We start from the raw sequence: 19316 nt of genomic DNA on the forward strand, positions 1-19316 counted from the left end.
ATGAAATAAGATGAATTGAGACCATGTGTAAAACCAAACAATGCCTTGAGTTTATGCTCGAGGAGTCTTATGTGAGAGATTGTTGTTCGTGTAAAAATTTTACAGGCTTAATAAATAATGTAAAATCCACTTTATATATCTCAATCTTTCCGAGCTCTAAAATCTTCACAAGCAACCTTCTGAGCAACATGACAAGAAAAAAGTTGCAAGTTCATTTTGTTGACAACACGCCAAGCTTAGATGCAAATCATTGAAAAACAATACATGGATTAGTTCTGGCCAGAGAAAAGATGTACTTTGAAGATAAAAAGCAAACGAAATCTGTATATAACTAAGAACACAAGTATGACATACAAGTTCATTACATGATGGATATATTCCAGTACATTTTCCTGAAATTAGTGCTGACAATGACATCTGTTCACTAAAACAGATCGATCAACCACCAAATATTACCCAAATACTTCTTTCTTCCCGCTATTCGTGGCTGAAAGCTCACCAGGGTAAGCTATAATATATCTGGTGGTGTTTCAGACAAATCCCACAAATCAAATGAATGAGTTCTGACTCTCCCCGAGCTGCTGAAAGTGGCCTTCCCTGATTGAATGACTTTATGCATGTAAAAGACATATTAATCTCAAGACAAGAACAACCAATCCCAACAGTTGCAGAACTGCCTAATAATCACCATGATTGGCAATAGATTAAGAAGTAACACTACACAACCATATAACAACTACACACCACAGCAAAAGGGAAAAGAGAAAAAAAGAACCTAAGTGAGATGTGAAGCTTCTGTTAAGTATTGCTGCTGTAGGTAAGGTTAAGTGATCTATTAACAATCAGTATTCACGAAGCTGCTCATCTCCTCCTTGAGACAGTTGAAATGGTCATTATTTGGAAAGAAGTAGAACCCAATGGTGGCCTGCTCTAAATAAAGGAGTTTCACAGCTTGGCCGGATTTATTGAGCCCTTCGACATAAGCCAATTGCCAATCTTGGACAAGATCCAATCCAGCAACCACCACAAGACTTTTAGGAAACTTGACTCCTACAAGGCTTTTGCCCCTGGGGCCAAATGGGTTACATGCCGGATGGTCTCTATCTTCGCCTTCAGGAAGATAAGCTCTCCAATACCAATCGCGTTCTTGAATCCTCGTGAAGTACTTACCATCCAATCTCTTTTCTGATTCAGTTCTCTTTTCCCCACCAAACAGTGGATGAAGAAGGATGTTTCCTAATACTTCAACTTCTTCCTCAGCTGCCTTCATTGCTACATGGTGAACAATATTACCACCAGAACTATCTCCTGCCAAATATACATGAACCTTGGAATCCTTCCCACTCTGAAGCCATGTTCTCGATTTAACCCAGGTAAGAGCAGCCCAGCCATCATCATACGCGCAAGGGTATCTGTGTTCAGGTGATCGGCGGTAATTTACAGAAACCACAACAGCCTTGCAGATTTTCACAAGGCGTCGACAAAAGGTGTCATAAATAGCACTGCTGACTGAAGAATGGGCGAAGCTTCCACCATGGAAGAAAATTATGACCGGGACAATTTCGGTAGTGCTCAAGGGCTTTTCAAGCTCTATAATGCCCCATTTAGCCTCATTTTCTGGGGCAGGTCTGTAAATCCGGTTAAGAAGGCCTGTGGCTCTATCAACATGATCAAAGGAGAAAACTCCATCAACTGGATTTGAATTGGCAACGACTTTCCGGTCAAGAAACTCTGCCAACTCACGGTTGAATGTTCCATCAGCTCGGCGAAGGAGATTGTAAGCTAGCTTGAAATTTGAGATTAGAACCCATGTATTAAGTGGCACAATCCTCTACCAAAAAAAAAATCATAATAAATAATAATAATAATAATACTAATACTAATAATAAGAATAAGAAGAAGAAGAGGAAGAAAATGATTGAAAGGATAAGAACTAGCACTAACAAATTATAGGATGCAAAATCTCTAACGATCCAATTGATCCTATGCATACGACAAACTCCAGCATGCCCATAACAGAAAATTACGAAAATTGTAAGGCAAGGGTAGGAACCCACAGATATTGTTGAGAGGTGAAGGAAATAAATGAAGTAAAAGAAGAAAGAAAAAGAGGTATTTCCAGATAAATCTCAAAAACCGCGAAACCGAGTAAAGATTTCCAGCTTTACACCTTATTAAAGGCTAATTTCTCGAACTTCGGATTACCGGAACAAGAAACCAAAACCCCACTTCGAAGAAGAAATGAAAGGAAGAAAGGAATTCGACCAGTCATTATCTATACTATCATATCGACTCATTATATCGACCATGTATAAGCCATTACAGGTATGGGCAACAATCTAAAAGAAAGAGCATAAGTGTCACTTTGGACAACTCAAATCATTCAAGGAAAAGACAAAAATAAAACGTTGGCCTCCAAATGAGACTGCAATTTCCTGAAGCCAAAAATTCCGAATCCAGCACCAACATGGAAAAAAATATAATCCAAATAAAGCCATCGTCCAAATGATCACCATATAAACTCCAACCTCCAAAAATAACAACAGATTACGTGAGAAAAATAACTAGACAAGACCGGAAAGTACAGGAAAAGATACCAGACTGAATACCTTGGATTCATTTAGGTTGACTTCATTACTACCAGCCATGCCTTCTCCCCCCGTCCGCACCACCGAAGATTCAAATCCAGACCCACACTTAAAACTCCACGAGCCCTTTATAGTTCATAATAGAACAAAGCTCTCAGAAAAACCAAATGCCCAAAGAGGGCTATATCTCTCAATCTCACCGTCTTGCTGGCTTCGGACCTTGTTATCTATTATTGTTTTTGATAGATTCCTGGGTTTGGGTACCAAAATAAGAAGCGACGCTTGTTTCTGAAATAGTAGGACAAGGAAACAGAAAGCGCAGGCACCCAGAGCGATCAAATATATTAGAGAAGAGAGAGACGGAGAGAGGGAGTTGTGAGAGGAGGGGGGTGAGAGTCAAACGCAAAGGAACGACGGAGGTGGAAGGAGACGAGGCAGAGGACAAAGCGGGTGGCCGAATCACCTGTTTATGTGGGTCCCATTATTTCTCATTCAATAAATATATATATTATTGATAATATAAATTAACCATGATTAGCCTCTTGTTTTCCACTTGGTTTTCTTTTTGAGAGTTGTTTGGGAGTGCTGTGACCTGGAAAATGGACAATTTTGGCAATTGGCATGGCTTTCCCCTTCGGTTTGGCAGGCCACCTCCCTTTCTATGCTTTTCTTTTATTTATTTTATTCCAATTACCTTTCTTCCCCCCAAAAAAAAAAATAATAACATTATTATAAGAGTAAAGCTAGAGTGTTGCAAGTGATCGCTAATATAAAAATGGTGTTTTTTAAAAAAAAAATTAATTTTTTTATTTATATTTTTGATCATTTTTAAATATTTTAAAAAATATAAAAAATATATAAGTATACTAAAAATTACTTTTTTGATCATTTAGTAAATAAAAATCCACTGAACGTTAAATGTAACGATAAATATTAGATGGCATAGTGATTTTTTTTCTTATTATAATTTGTAGTGAAAAAGAAAGAATGACTTTATTTAAATTAATTTATATTACAAAACTTTGCATGTCATAGTTTAATTTAAAAAAAATGATATTTATAATTTTAGAATATTAATAGTGGCTAAGCTAAAGTTAAAGTTTGTTGAAACTATAACTAAGTTGCTTAAAAATCTTCCACGTCATACTCAACAAATGTATAGTAAATTTAGTCTTTTCCTTTTTCATTGGCTAAATAATTTTTTTCATAAAAAATTACTAAGTTTGCTTATAATAATGAATCATGTTACAACAATTGGCCGATTTTGCTTCTAATAAATACATCACTATCTTTCAAAACGGTCTTATATACTAGGTGTTTTTCCATAATATAATCCATTAATTAGATTTTTTTTAAAATTAAATAAAATTAAAAATTAAAAATTCTTGGAACTCTTTTAAGTGGATTTTCTATATCAAATTAATGGGTATTTTTTTAATAACGAATAAATATTTAAATTCTAATTAAAATAAAAATAAATAAAAATGTCAACATTAATATTTTAATGTTATAATGATAAATTTAAAAAAAAATTATTTAATATTTTTAAAAAGTGGCTTGCTAAATTTATGAAAGTGAAATTTTTAATTAAATTTTAACCAAATTTTAGATAGGTCCTGCTAATGCTTTAGTATGGTAAGTCACGTGGACATATTTTAAAAAAATTTAAATAAATTTAAGATTCATGTAAAAATAATAATATAATTATTTAATTTAAAAAATAAATTTTAAAATTTAAATCTTATAAATTATATTTTATATTATAAAGATATTCAAAATATCATAAAATACATGGAAGTAGTCAAAAACCGCCACGGCATATCCCACCCAATGGAAAGTCTGTAGTTGGAAAAAATAAAAATAAAACAAAAATAAATGAAATGAAAAGAAGCAGACAAGAGTTTCCTGCGTGCGGCCGAAGCCATGGCACGTGGCGACAAAGGGTTCCGTCTCGTCTCGGCTCGGCTCCATCCTTTTCATCTATTTTTGCCCTTTTCGTAAAATATCCAAACCACCCTCCCCGCCCCCACTAAACCTCGATATTGCCATCCCGACCGCGACGCGTGTTTTGTCCTCTAGCGAAAAGCGCGTGACATGATGCATGTTTTCTTCTTTCTTTTTTGTCAGAGCCCGGGGAGAGAGTAGAAAGTCCCTTTCACCCTTTCGATTTTTTCAAACTCCAAAAAAATAAAAAAAATAAAAAACCGGGGAGGTTTTCGTCGTATTTGGAGTGGCTACAGTACACGTGTCGGTATTATGTAACTCACGTTTTCTCTTGGGTCCCACGTCCTTAAGCGCTTTTTAATTCTTTGAAGAAACATGTTTTAATGTTTTGATACGATTATAAAAATTAAATTTAGTGGGACCCACTCAATAGAAAGCCCCCACTGTGATTTTGCCATTTTTCTTCTTGCCGGACCCACCAATGGATTTCCACCGTTGGTTATTAAGCTTGATTGGATCTGGAACTGTACGAAGTTATGATGTTGTGCCCATGGGGTTTTTTTTGACAAAACAAGAAAAACAAACGAGATGAGAGAATGTGCCGCTGGGGTACTTTGTTTGAACACTTTGCTGATCTGTGCTTGAAAAGCTGATCTCAACCGTTGATTTTTCATAATTTCATGACAAGTTGTTGATCAAGGAGAGGTTCAACAAAACCCTAGATACAAGAGTGCAGCTTCACTAAATACTTGTGGATACCCTCCAATAGAAAATAAGAATTTTAGTTGATCCTATCTTATTATAAAATTAAAAAATAGATATTCGCAACGGAAAAATATTTTAGTTACAAATTAATTACATAAATATAATTTTATAAATTGATATAGTTTTATGTATTTTGTTAGATTATAAAATTATTTTTATTATAAAATTATTTTTATTATAAAATAAATTTAATTAATAAAATAAAATTTCGTCAGTTTGTAAGATTTATTTTATATAATATCTTTATAACTATAACAATCTTTATTTATAAAATGAGACAAAAGTATGATAGAAATATAATATATTATATTATTAAAAAAAATAAGGATAATGATAAATCGGCCTAGATTCATTTTCTTGACTAAGTTAAAAGGAAGGAATTGTTACCAACAATGGTGGTGGGTCAATGGTCTTTGAATTAGTCTAAAATAGTTTGGCATGTATGGGATACTGAATCCGAATTCGAATATAGATTCACTTTAGACTATTGAAATTAGTCGCCTAAGAATTCATTGAAATCCTTATTAAGGCTGATATCTAAGTTAGGACTCAAATCCAACTTAAAAGAAGAGCTTGCGACTTTCTGCTATCCAAGTCTCTCATATTCGATTCCTAGTGCGTAGGGTGTTACTATAGCTAGGTTAGTTTATAATCCATAAAAAAATATTATAAATAATTATAATTAAATATTACATAGGTTCCATAGATATTAGCTATGGCTAGTTTATTTGCACTTGAAAGCTCCTATTGACACTTAAAATTTCATTTGATGGGAAAAAGCCTTGCGAGTGCATGTAGTATTCTCATGATCAGGTACATGAAAGTGGAACTCTTAAACCGATTTATCATTCTTCTCAATTGATCAACTTATCCATTTCTTTTCATTTCCTCTCACTTTTTATCAGTTTGGATAATAATGCACTTATAATTTTTTTATAACTATTTTCAATTCATTTTAAATCAACAAATATAACTACAACACTTTATTAAAAAATAATAATTTAATTTTACATTAATACCCTTAATCTTAAATAGAATTATAAAATAATTAAGCTAATTGTAAAGTTATTATTTTCCTAACAATTTTATTTCGCTCGATTTCTTTAAATTTAAGTGAATTTTGTTTGAGTAGACCCATGCCATTGTCTTTTCAATACAAAAAGCTCAAAACTTTGAAGTCATGTATTTAAAGGAGTGTCAATGGCTTATTTCCTAGCTATGACAATTCGAATGGGGTGGGTTATACTTATATATTTAAGACATATTTTCCTCTCTTTCTTTTTTCATTTATATTATATATATATATATATATATACACACTCATACATATTGTCAAGCACAGGTCATCATTCCTACAGGACTCTAAAAACCACCTTAAAGGAAGTGTCAGAAAAAGCCACAAACCATAAAGTGTCATAATCCTTCCAATTAAAGCTCCATCTAATACCTAAAGAAAGGAAAGGTAATATAATATATAAAATAAAGGCAAAGGAACATAGACTTGAATCAGACAACTCCCATTCCCACCACCTAGAAAGCTTCAAACTTCCACAATTTCTCCGAGTGATCTTTTGGGTCATCACTTACTCCAATTAAAAAAATAAAAAATATATGGCATCAAATCTCTCTCATTTCACTTAAAAGAGATAGTATTTTTTTTTTTTTTTTGACAGGTAAAAGAGATAGTATTAACATAATATAGAATATTATTAATCATTTTTTATTAAAATTTTATCATTAATGAGATAATAAATAAATGCCTATACTCTTTATAAATCAGTATCTAAATACACTATTAATTATGGAAAAATTCTAGCTGTAAACATACTTGTGTACTAATATGTGTACCAATTTATTGTGATTGGTCAAAAAATAAATTTTATTAAAAATAGTACTAATTTAACTTTTAAGTATGAAAGAATCAGTATTTGTACGTAGATTAGTACGCAACTTTGCTTGTATGTAGTAAAACTCTTAATTATGGGACACATTAAAATTAGGAAAAAAAAGAAAATATTATTGATTATCTTAATATTCATCATCATCTCGTCATCTCAAAATGTAGTATTAGATAATTATAGACTATTTATTATATTTTATTTATAAATCAATTATCTAATATCACGTCATGAAATGAAGAGAAAATAGATTATGAATAGATTTTTTTTAATATAATATCAAATATCATATATTTTAGTCATTGTTTTACTAAAAAAGATCGTTAATTAGATAACATAAGAGTTATATTATTTACAAATCAAAATATCACTAAGTTAATTACTATAAAATATAAAAATTAAAATTAAAAAATCTGACGTGGAAGACTCCACGTCAACACTTGGATGGTGCTTACATATTTGGAGGTATGTGTTGTCGTATATGAAAGGGGAGGGTGGCCAAACATGAGCATCAGAGCATGTGCCACACGCGTCCAAACCATACCAAACAAAATGCCGTGTAACTTTTACACCAATCTTTTTATTTTTATTTTTCCTACTCTCTCTCTCTCTCTCTCTCTGTCTCTCTCTCTCGTGCGTGCGTGTCTCTGCCGTGTTTGGATTCACTAGGCTAATTTGTTTGTTTGTTAAAAATTTGCCACAAACAAGCAACGTGCGGCCCACTGCAGTATTTCGGCTTTTTGTGCGTAAGGTCAACAACTAGGAACAGCTTTTGGCCTCTTTCTTGTGCCGATTGGGTCAATACCTCCCTGCCGGAAAAGAGTGACGACTCCTTTTTTTGTGTTATCTATACCTTCGCTATTCGCATAATTTCAATCACAAAAAGGCACTTGTTCAATGGGAAAGTTCTCGGTAGCTAGGTATTAGAGTATGACGTGGAAGGTTCTCGTAACATATCGTGTAATTAAAATTAAATAACGCAGAATATACGTATGACAATAAAAGTAAAGAGACTATCAGGTGCAATGATATCGTAATGCTTGCATGATGCATACGAGGTTTTTGGATTCAACGAGCCACAATTATTATATTTACAACAATTCGTTTCATCTTAGAGGTATTCAAAGGGATTATAATAATTTTCATAAATTTTTGTTTGAGTAATAGTATATACCATATCATCATCTCATTTATATCGTATTATATATGATGTGATATATTTATCATCATAAAAAAATATATAATAAATGATCATTTAATGATGATAAATATATTACATCTTATTTAGTGAGATACAAATAAGATAATAATATGGTACATAAAATTTTTCACTAAACAAACATATTTTCGGTTGAACTTTAAGACTCTTATGAAACTATCCTATTATGCACCAATCAAAGAGTCCGGCTTCTCACTCTTATCCTCTCCTTTTTACCCTTTCTCTTCCAAGGTACAAACTATTTTTCATAAAACATCTATGCTTTACAAGGATCTCGTAGCATGTTATTTCATTAGATTATGCGACCTCAATCTTCCTAATCTTACTATAACTATCCCTTCTCCATCAAGTCGTAAGTCCCACGCATCGATGCAGACACGAGTCGGTCTCACGCAAAGCCCAATCAATCTGATTTTACCTATTCCTTATCTTTCTATTTTCTTGTTTTCTCTATAGACCATAGTTGACATATTATTTTCCTTTTGTGAGAAAAGTGGAGTATTATGACAAACCCCCCACACTAACTTATGGATCAAGGTCACCTCCGCTTATTGTGGTACCCCATTACAACAAACAAACCAAAGTGGTTCATCTCAATTAGGATGACTAAATAATCAACCCCTCTTGTGGCGCTTTTATCTTGGCACTAGATCAATCGAGAAAATTCTTCCCATTTTTATTCCCTTTTTTTAACATTTTTAGTAGTCATTATAACGAAATCTTTTATTGGTGTATCTATCCCTAGTCTTTCACCATGATTAATATATGTCAATTGCAAAAAAAAAACAATTTTTATTCCCTTTTTTTAACATTTTTAGTAGTCATTATAACGAAATCTTTTATTGGTGTATCTATCCCTAGTCTTTCACCATGATTAATATATGTCAATTGCAAAAAAAAAAAAAAAAAAAACCAAACAAACAATAAGAACAAGGGGAGCTGTACATTTCTTGTTGGTCAACAAGTAATTTGAGATTGAAATAAGAAATTCAAGGAAACAAAAACAATATTACCCAAGTTGTCTACGATAGATTCAATGTATCTCTAGTGAACCCAAAAAGGTAAAACTATAATTATTTAAATATACCACCCTTTGATTTAATCTACACCATCATATATTTTTTAATAAAAATGCTCAATATATCCTTCTTTTATACTAAGGTTGCACAAAACATTGTCAAAAGGGTTCCCTTTGCCTCCACTTGGATACCTTTTTCCATTAGGTATTAGGACAAAGAAAACAATGTACAATGAATATGGTCTTGGATGATTAGGGCACTCTTGATTTAATTAATACAAAACACCACCAAACTTGGTACATTGCATGTGATCATAGCTTGGGTATTGGGTGATTAATGTGGTTTCTCCTTTTTGGGTAAGTATTAATTAGATTCCCTCTTTGGGACTTCATGGAAGAGCTAACAACATGTATCACATGCGTGTCCATGGTCATCTCCACATATTTTTCTCTGTTTTTCCTTTCATCACCAACCATAAGATAAAGTTGGAATGGATTTTGCTTTTGTTGTATGTTAGGTAAGGAGTAAAGACCAAATTTTGAAATGGACATCAATTGATTTGAGTATTTGATCCAAAGACATTTTTTTTTTTTTTTTTTATAATTACAAGTTTTACCTGCCAAAAAAAAGATATGTACGACCTATTGGCCTCTCATTAATGCCATTTGAGGTCATGTTGATTCCACTTTCAAATGTTTTTTCTTGCTTCTAATCAATTAGTTTTAAATAGGCATGCGTTGCCCAAATAGACAATCTGCCTATTATGGTATTGTTAAGCAGTAAACTCAATTATAAAGATACTTTTATTATAAGGTTAATTTAGGTTGCGTTTGAGTGCTGAGGTGATTTCAGATGTTTTGAATTGATATATGAATAGTAATATTTTGTAAATCCTGTTGAGATGTGTATGAATACATAAAATAGTTTAAGATATATTTAACTTTTTATGAAAAGTTAAAAAAGTAGTATTATAAAGTTAAAAAAGTAGTATTTTTCATATATTTTTTATGGTCAATCTTAACTAGGAAGTAAATTAAAAATTACATTTCAAAGTTGGGGAATTAAGTGATGAAGTTAATAATTAGGGAATAATAATAATCTTAGTAGTAGGTAAAGAGTGATTTTCATTTATGATATGCAATATATAGTCCAAAAATCAAATGTGGCTATTTGATCTTCCTTTGTGAAAAATCCAAAATGACCAAATATTTGGTTCAATGAATCAAACCTGGATGATCAGACAAGTAAAAATGGGGGTACTTTATCCCATAAATAGACCAGTCTCCTTCCGATTCGCTGATATTTGAACAATTTGAGGCAGTCTCCCTTTGCTTTATGAAAATGCAAATTGTTGTTTCTTTGACTTTAACTTTATCATCACTTTGTGGGCTCACTTCTCTCTAATGTCTCAAAAAAGTGGAAAATTTGTGGAATCAGTGCCCTTTAATTCGAGGGATTTGGTAGGTCTTTCAGGAAGAAGGAACTAAAAAGCAAAAGCATATATATTAAAAATAAAAATTAAATTAAATTAAAAATAAAAAAAAAATAAGTTACCTATATGGCACCTGCCCTCGCAAGGAGATTCATCGGAAATTATTTTCACAAAAAAGGTAATACTATTCTTCATCTTAATTCTTGTTATATCTTGTGACGGATGTTCAAGTAACATATTTCTTGTCAAAATAAATTTTTGTTCCAAATTTCTTTAGCCCATTACCAAGAGGGTTTAGAGAAATGGAAATGTGATGAATTTTTGTCACTGGGGCATAAGAAAATTTGAGATCCAATGGTAGAGCAGGGAGATCCAGTTGCATCATCTCAAATCAACTACATTGCCTGGATGTGAGCTCCCATACAAACAATCACAAAACATTGCTTTGCTATTAGATAATCCAAATAAGAAATGATATTTGTAGCTGTGAGTTCGTAAGTGCCGTATAATTATTTTTAAAAAAATAAATACATACGGGATCTATATAAAAAAAAATTTAATAATGAACCACATTCTTTTTTAAAGTACAATACTTGTGTACTCCACGATTGTATGTAAGATTACTCAATCCAAATATAATCTCAAATATTATGAATCTCGATATCTTCTATTAATGGATAATTTGAAAGAGTCAAGAGTACATGCTGTTTAACATAAATGAGCATTTGTTGTGAGGATATTATAGTGATACAAATCATGATTTGGATGATGAAAATGACCTTTTGCACGTTCACAAGATGTATAGGAACAATATAATTCCCCGATGGATGAGGCTTTTGTTTAATTATGGTTAATCTTGGTATGGAAATTATAGAAATCTTGTTTAGAATAATGCTAGATACAAATTCCGCACACTCTATTTAGAAAAAAAAAAAAAAAATTAGAGTCCATCATTAAAAATAATTTTTTTATATAAGTCACAGATTTATCAATTTTTTTTTTTTAAAATACGTAAAATTTGCATACTATAAAATTACAAATATCATTTATTATCTTATTTATCAACCCTTTAATCACTATTTGTTATTATTATGCTTTAATGTGGTATGTGACATTAAATGATTTGCAAATAGGGACGAAATTATACACTTCTTTGAGAGTTTTCATCCCAAGATTTTCAAAAAAAATGTAAAAAGTTCTTTCTCCCCAATTTCAATTTCCTTTATTACGACCCATTGCAGATAATAAAAGATAATAAACTAATTTTTTAATCATTTGAATATTACATACAAAACGATAAAAATTAAAAATAAAAATTAGACAATTAAAAGGATGAAATTCATGCTTCTCTCAAAATTATAGATAAGAGTATTATTGAACCTTTGCAGATCTTTAAGATTTAGACAGTAAATGCGTTTTATCTTATTTTATTATTATAATTTTTTTAAACTTTTACATAAAATATAATAAATAATTTAATTTTTTTAAATATTAAAATAGTAATAATATTAAAAATTAATATTTTAATAATATTTTATTTAATTTTTAAATTTTATTTAAAATCATCTTATTTTATCTCACTATTCAAATAGCACATCATTGCATCCAATGACGATTTTGGCAGGTGGGGCAACTCAAGTTGATAGGTACCGAATTTTTAAAAATTTGTCTAAAATCATTTTTATTTATTGGGTTATGACGCAATTCCCTCTTTATAAGGGCTCGAAACATTGTCTTTAATCTGTTTGGATAGTGAATTGAGTTGAGATGAAAATTAAAAGTTGAATAAAATATTATTAAAATATTATTTTTAAATATTATTATTATTATTTTAAAATTTAAAAAAATTAAATTATTTATTATATTTTATATTAAAATTTTAAAAAAATATTATAATAATAAGATAAGATAAGATAAGATAAGATGAGTTTGGATACAAATGCAGCATAAGTCTTGACTCCTTTTTTCTTTTCTATTTTTCTTACATTTGCTACCAGCACTGTACGAGGGCATTTATCTAGTATCTAACACAAATTTATTTATTAAAAAAAAAATGGAAAAGTATGGGAGAGACCACTCTATTACTTAAATTTAGAATAAAAAAATGTTATAATTAAAAGAAAATTATAAACTAAGTAAAAATAAATTTACGACACGATGTAACACGTCAACTTGTCTGTAAGAAGTGATTGGTTTTGTGACCAAAAATCATGATTCAAACAGCAAAGGTCTTGGACTTTAGTGTAGTCTAGGCTAGGCTAACCTAGGTCGGTCCAATCCGAGACTGACTTTGGTAATAATGATTCTTTTTGTGTTTTATCCCTCTCTCAGCGAGTCAAATTTCAGTTCACCTAAAAAGGCTTCAAAAGCTTAAAGTAGGCCGAACATATATATGCACAAACAAGTACAAAAGAGAAGAATTTTTTGTGCAAAAACATGGACCAAAGGCCCAATACCAAGAACGGGTTCAAATTCTGAAAGAGACGTAACCTATTTAATGACAAAAGTACAAAAGGAGTTTTTCATTTAAAGCGAAAAATTATAAAATTATTTTTATTATAAATAAATTTAATCATATAATATGATATTATATTTATTTTTATAATTATTTTTATGACTATAACATTTTTCTTATATTATATGGTTCTTGAATTGACATATATCAATCAATATTTGACCCCTATGAATGACCTATTGAGGCAAGTTTTACAATGATTTTTTTTTTTGAAAACCCTGTAATCTATGGCTAGAGAGAGATAAATACATAAAATAGGCCCTACAACGTTATCATAGCGGCTCTAATAAAATTTTTAGAATATATTAATGGTACATAAATACTGTAGAGTGTTTTCAGATTGTATTTTTTAAATTGTTTGATCAGATTTTATGATGTAATTGATTTTTCAGATGAATAATTTAAAAAAAAATACTGTAGAGCATGCTTTATGTGTCTTTCCTAAAGAACAATGAAGAACTCAAATATATTGTTTTTTGAATTTTGATTTTTTATACTATGGTTTATGCCTTTAGGCTCTAAATAATTTCCTTTTCTTTTTGTTATTCACTCAAGTACTAAACATGTTTCAGTTTTAACAGCATAGTTTAATTTTCCAAAAATTGATTATTAGCAACGATTTTGCTTCTTGTTGGAGGCTTTCATCGTGAATCTTCTTAGAGATTGAAAGGCAGTTGAGTTATGAATTAAAATGAGTGATGACTGGCTGAGAAATATAATACAACTTTTAAACAACTATCCGTTAAAATATTATTATTTTTTAAATTCAAATTCATTAAAACTAAATGAGCTTGAGTCGAGGAGAGCTCGAGTTTGGTTCGAATTATTTATTTATTTTTATTTTTTTAATAAAATTTAATAAATAATGAATTAGATAAATAAAAAAATAAAAATCTAATATTGAATTTGTACAATTAACAAATAGAACCTTTATTGAATTATAAGATTTTAAGAATTTATAAATAATTAATATCTAACTAGTTGATATTTATCCATAATAACAATATACTATAGGCCTACATATATTATTAATACATACACATAATATGATAGCATATATCCATTTTATATATAGTTCACACATATTAGTATATGAAATTATTAAATCTTATCAACTAATTACTGTACAAATTATAAAATATAGCTATGAAGTATTTTCAATATATAGACATAAGTAATTAGGTTATATATTATATATTTAATTATAAAAGTGCTATTCTTATATTATAACTAATATATATATATATATATATATATATAAAAGTGCGACATACATATTAAATAGAGTTGAAAGCAAAGCAAGACATCTTACATCTTACGAGATATGGCTGAGTCATAAACCAAACTTAAGTAAACTGAAAGTGTCGGATTGTAAGGTTCAAGTGCCCATCATAAGGACACTAAGGGATAAATTGAAAAGTAAAACCTAAGAATGCAGGTTCATTGGGGTTTATAGAAATTAGAAAAGGCTACATATTTTTTTCACCCTAATAGAGGATTGATACAAAGTAGAGATGTCACTTTCTTGGACAATATAAACCTAATTACTCTAGCTGATTAGATAGATTTATTGAAGAATTTTGAAAATCAACATATTTCCATAGAATCTAACAATGAAAATCCTGACATTACTCAGACATAGAGTAATGGAAAAAAAGAAAGTCAGATCAAAACCAGACATAGGTATTTATGTTAGAGATAGTGGGGGTAAAAGAACTAGACAACCATCGCTATTGTTTCAAGATCACTATACTCTAAATATTAGTTTGAAAAATTTAGAAAATGATCCTAAAATTTTCATAAGGTAACCAATAATGTTGATTAAGATAAATAGCTTGAGCCCATGAAAGATGAATTAGAATTGTTAAATAAAAATAATGTTTTGGGATTAATTGAACTTCCAAAGGGTAGAAAAGCTATTGGCCATTTTCGAGTGAGTTCTTAGAAGAAAATTTAAAGTTGATGTAAGTTTGGAAAGATACAAAGCAAGATTAGTGGCCAAAGGATGCACTCAACAACTAGGTGTAGACTTTGTGGATAGATATTTACCTTTGTCAAAATTTTCATCCATGAGAATAATAATGTCTATTCTTGCCAAAATGAATTTGGAATTATATCAATTAGATGTAAAGACAGCTTTTTTTAATGGTGATTTAAAAGAGGGCATTTTTATGATTCAACATGAAGGATGTCAAATTGAAGGACATGAAGAAAAAGTCTACAAGTTAAAAAATCACTATATGAACTTAAGCATTTTGGTACTTGAAGCTTCACCAAGCAAATTTCGAAATTGAATATGAAATGAGTCTACTAGATCACTATATAATATATGGAAATATGACAACAAAGTAACAATATTATCATTTTGTATTGATGATGTATTGTTACCAAGTAAATGTCTATATATGGTAGATAAATGATATAGGGGGATCCGAGATAGATGATGCTGAGCTGTCAGATTGTACCTTGATGCCACTGAGATGCCATGAGTTGGCAGATCAGCACAAAGGCGGGAATTGATCGTGATATGTTCCTCATTGGGGCCGTTTTAAGTGCGTTTCAGTCTTTTGGCCATAACTTTGGCTACAGGTGTCGGAATCGCACATAAGACCCCAGTTCAGAAAGCTCTTTTTGGTGCACACGCTGTCCACATAGAGCATGGCTCCATGTGCCTTTTTTTCAACTTTTCCCCTCTGAATCACTAGTTTTAGTTATTTTTTTTTTCTATTTATGGCAATATTTCGCTTGTCAGTTAGGAAGTCATTTTAAACCCGATTTGGGCCAAATTTTTTGCAGATTCCTTATTTTATTTCGAATTTCAATTTGGAGTGATTGATAAGATTTTGCTATTTTTGGCGAAATTCGGATAAACACGATTTTTAGCTATAACAGTCCGGCTTGTGGACTGATTTTCATTATTGCTTGATTTGATAATATTCAGTTAAACCCTAGAGACTTTTCTCTCTGGTTTTGGACAATTTTTCTCCTGTGAATCATCTGTTGGAACTAGCCTGCAGGATAATCGCTATTCTGTTTGGCGTCAGTTGGCATCAGAGCTTCAACATCTTCCTGGGAAATTTCACCAGTTTCAATGGCTGGTGGTCGTGGTCATGGTCGTCGGGCATGTTTTGAATAAGGAAGCCCAATGCCGTGATCGTAGCGTTCAGGATGCGATGATTGAGGATTTGCAGAGGCAAGTCGCAGAATTAACCCAACGCCTAGCGGCGCAAGATTTCGAGGATCATGAGGCCTCTTATCACAATTCTAATTCCACTTTCGAAAACCCATATCACAATCGTACTCTATTCCGGGAGCACCGTGGTCGGGAGGAGCGTCATGGAGAACTCGATTTTCCGGTCGATCTGCCTGAGTTTTCTGGTATGTTACAGGCCGAGGGATTCGTGGATTGGATTAACGAAGTGGAGCGTAGTCCCCGATCATGTGAAAGTGAAACTAATCGCCATCAAACTCAAGGGCAGAGCATCTGCGTGGTGGGAGCAGTTGCGACGTTCACGAGAAAGGCAGGGCAAGGCCAAGATCACTGATTGGGAGAAGATGAAGAAGAAGATGAAGGGTCACTTCCTTCCCTTCGGCTACACGCAAACCTTGTTTCAGTGACTTCATGCGTTGAGGTAGGGCGCGCGATCAGTCGATGATTATAAGGAGGAGTTTTACCAATTGGTCGCCCGGAATGATTTATCTGAGACGGAGGAGCAGATGGTGGCGCGGTATTTGGGGGGTTTGCGCCAGCCCTTGCAAGATGTCCTCAGCCTTCATTCACTGTGGAATGTTTCGGAGGCCTACTAGCGTGCACTTGTTGTTGAAAAACAGCAAAACAGGAGACCAGTGATTAGGAGCGATCAAAACAGTAGGCCAGTTCGCCCTCAGGATTCCCGTCCTGTCCACTAGCCACCGCAGGGTAATTCTAACCCTACTATTAGATGTTTTCGTTGTGGTGAACAGGGGCATGGGGCGATTGATTGCAGGAAGCCTGCTAATCAAAAGAGTAAAAATTTGTTGATTGAAGAAAACGTGGTAGATGAGATTGAGGAGATTGGCGAGCCCGTGTATGATGATGATGAGACTGATGATGCGCTGTATGGAGATGGTCATGAGACTCTGGTCGTTCGCAAGAGTCTACTGACTCCCAAGGGCGATTCAGGGGACGATTGGTTGAGAACCAATATTTTTCACACGACCTGCACAGTTGCAGATAAAATTTGTAAAATGATCATTGACAGTGTCAGTTGTGAGAATGTAGTGTCCGAGGAGGTTGTCCAAAAATTGCAGTTGAAGACGGCCTGTCATCATAAGCCATACAAGTTGTCATGGCTAAATAAAGAAAGTGAGGTAACAGTTGATAGGCGATACCTCGTGTCTTTTTCAATTGGTAGAAAATATTTCGATAATGCCTGGTGTGATGTTGTGTCTATGGATGCGTGTCATGTATTGTTGGGTCGACTTTGGCAGTATGATCGCAGTGTCATTCATGATGGACGGAAGAATACGTATTCCCTTAACATCAAGGGAAAAAAGATTGTGTTGGCGCCCCGACAGGAAGGACTCACTCCTACCCCGATAGCCAATAATACTAACCTGCTTTCTATGTCCAAGTTTTTAGATGAGATTGAGCATGGAGTTGTGGTCTATGCTTTACTACCTTGCGAGAATAGTGCAGTAGACGTAGATACATATTTACTAGTAGAGGTGCAGCGATTGCTAGCGAAATTTTCTGACTTGATGCCAGAGGATCTTCCTCCTGGGCTACCGCCTATGAGGGATATTCAGCATCAAATTGACCTTGTTCTTGGGTCAAATTTGTCAAATCGATCACCATATCGCCTCAGTCCCAAGGAGGCTAAAGAGTTGCAGCGACAAGTGGTAGAGTTGTTGGAGAGGGGCTATATTTGAGAGAGTATGAGCCCATGTGTAGTCCCTGCCCTGCTAGTGCCAAAGAAAGATGGTTCTTGGCATATGTGTGTTGATAGCTGAGCGATCAACATAATTACAGTGAAGTACCGGTTTCCAATTCCCCATTTGGATGATATGTTGGATCAGCTATCCGGTTCTAAGGTCTTCTAAAAAATTGACCTTAAAAGCGGATACCACCAGATCAAAATAAGGCCTGGAGATGAGTGGAAGACGGCGTTTAAGATGCCACAAGGGTTGTATGAGTGGATGGTCATGCATTTTGGGCTATCCAATGCGCCCAGCACGTTCATGAGATTTATGCATCAAGTCTTGCGGCCTTTTATGGGGAAATTCGTTGTAGTTTACTTCGATGATATCCTCATTTATAGTCCGACATGGGCTTCACACTTCGATCACCTCCTTGCTATTTTTGAGATGCTGAAAACGGACTGCTTGTTTGTCAATCAGAAGAAGTGTTCTTTCTTCACTACTTCTGTGACTTTTCTTGGTTTTGTTGTGTCTACTGATGGTGTTCATGCAGATCAGTCAAAGATAAATGCAGACTTGGAGTGGCCTTACATGACATCCGAAGTTTCCATGGATTGGCATCTTTCTACCGCAGGTTCATTAGAAATTTCAGCACTCTGATTGCCCCTATCACAGAGTGCCTCAAGGGGCGTGATTTCCAGTGGTCTGAGGAGGTAGAGGCCAGTTTTCAACTGGTCAAGCAGAAGATGACCGACCAGTTTTGGCACTCCCTGATTTTGACAAAGTGATCGAGGTAAATTGTGATGCTTCTGGCGTTGGCATTGGTGGTGTTCTGAGTCAGGTAGGTCGTTCGGTTGCTGTTTTCAGCGAGAAGCTATCGGGATCAAAGAAAAATTATTCCACTTATGACCTGGAGTTCTATGCCATAGTTCAGTCCCTGAATCATTGGCGTCACTACCTAGTACAGGAGGAGTTTATTCTGTTTACCGATCATGAGGCCCTAAAGTACATCAATGGCCAACACAAGCTGAGTAGAC

The 19316-nt window shown here is 32.9% G+C and overlaps 1 protein-coding gene across 1 annotated transcript; it reads right to left on the reverse strand.

Moving 5' to 3' along the window:
• Positions 1-296: 296 nt before the first annotated feature.
• LOC122318968 (gibberellin receptor GID1B-like) lies at positions 297-3020 on the reverse strand. The gene is made up of 2 exons (XM_043136772.1): positions 2610-3020; positions 297-1831 (listed from the first exon to the last, which is right to left on the reverse strand). The coding sequence occupies exons 1-2, from the start codon at positions 2646-2648 to the stop codon at positions 836-838; spliced, it is 1035 nt and encodes a 344-aa protein (XP_042992706.1). The 5' UTR covers positions 2649-3020; the 3' UTR covers positions 297-835.
• Positions 3021-19316: the final 16296 nt, after the last annotated feature.

This window comes from Carya illinoinensis, chromosome 8, assembly GCF_018687715.1.
Source record: "Carya illinoinensis cultivar Pawnee chromosome 8, C.illinoinensisPawnee_v1, whole genome shotgun sequence".
Classification (NCBI taxonomy): Eukaryota; Viridiplantae; Streptophyta; class Magnoliopsida; order Fagales; family Juglandaceae; genus Carya; species Carya illinoinensis.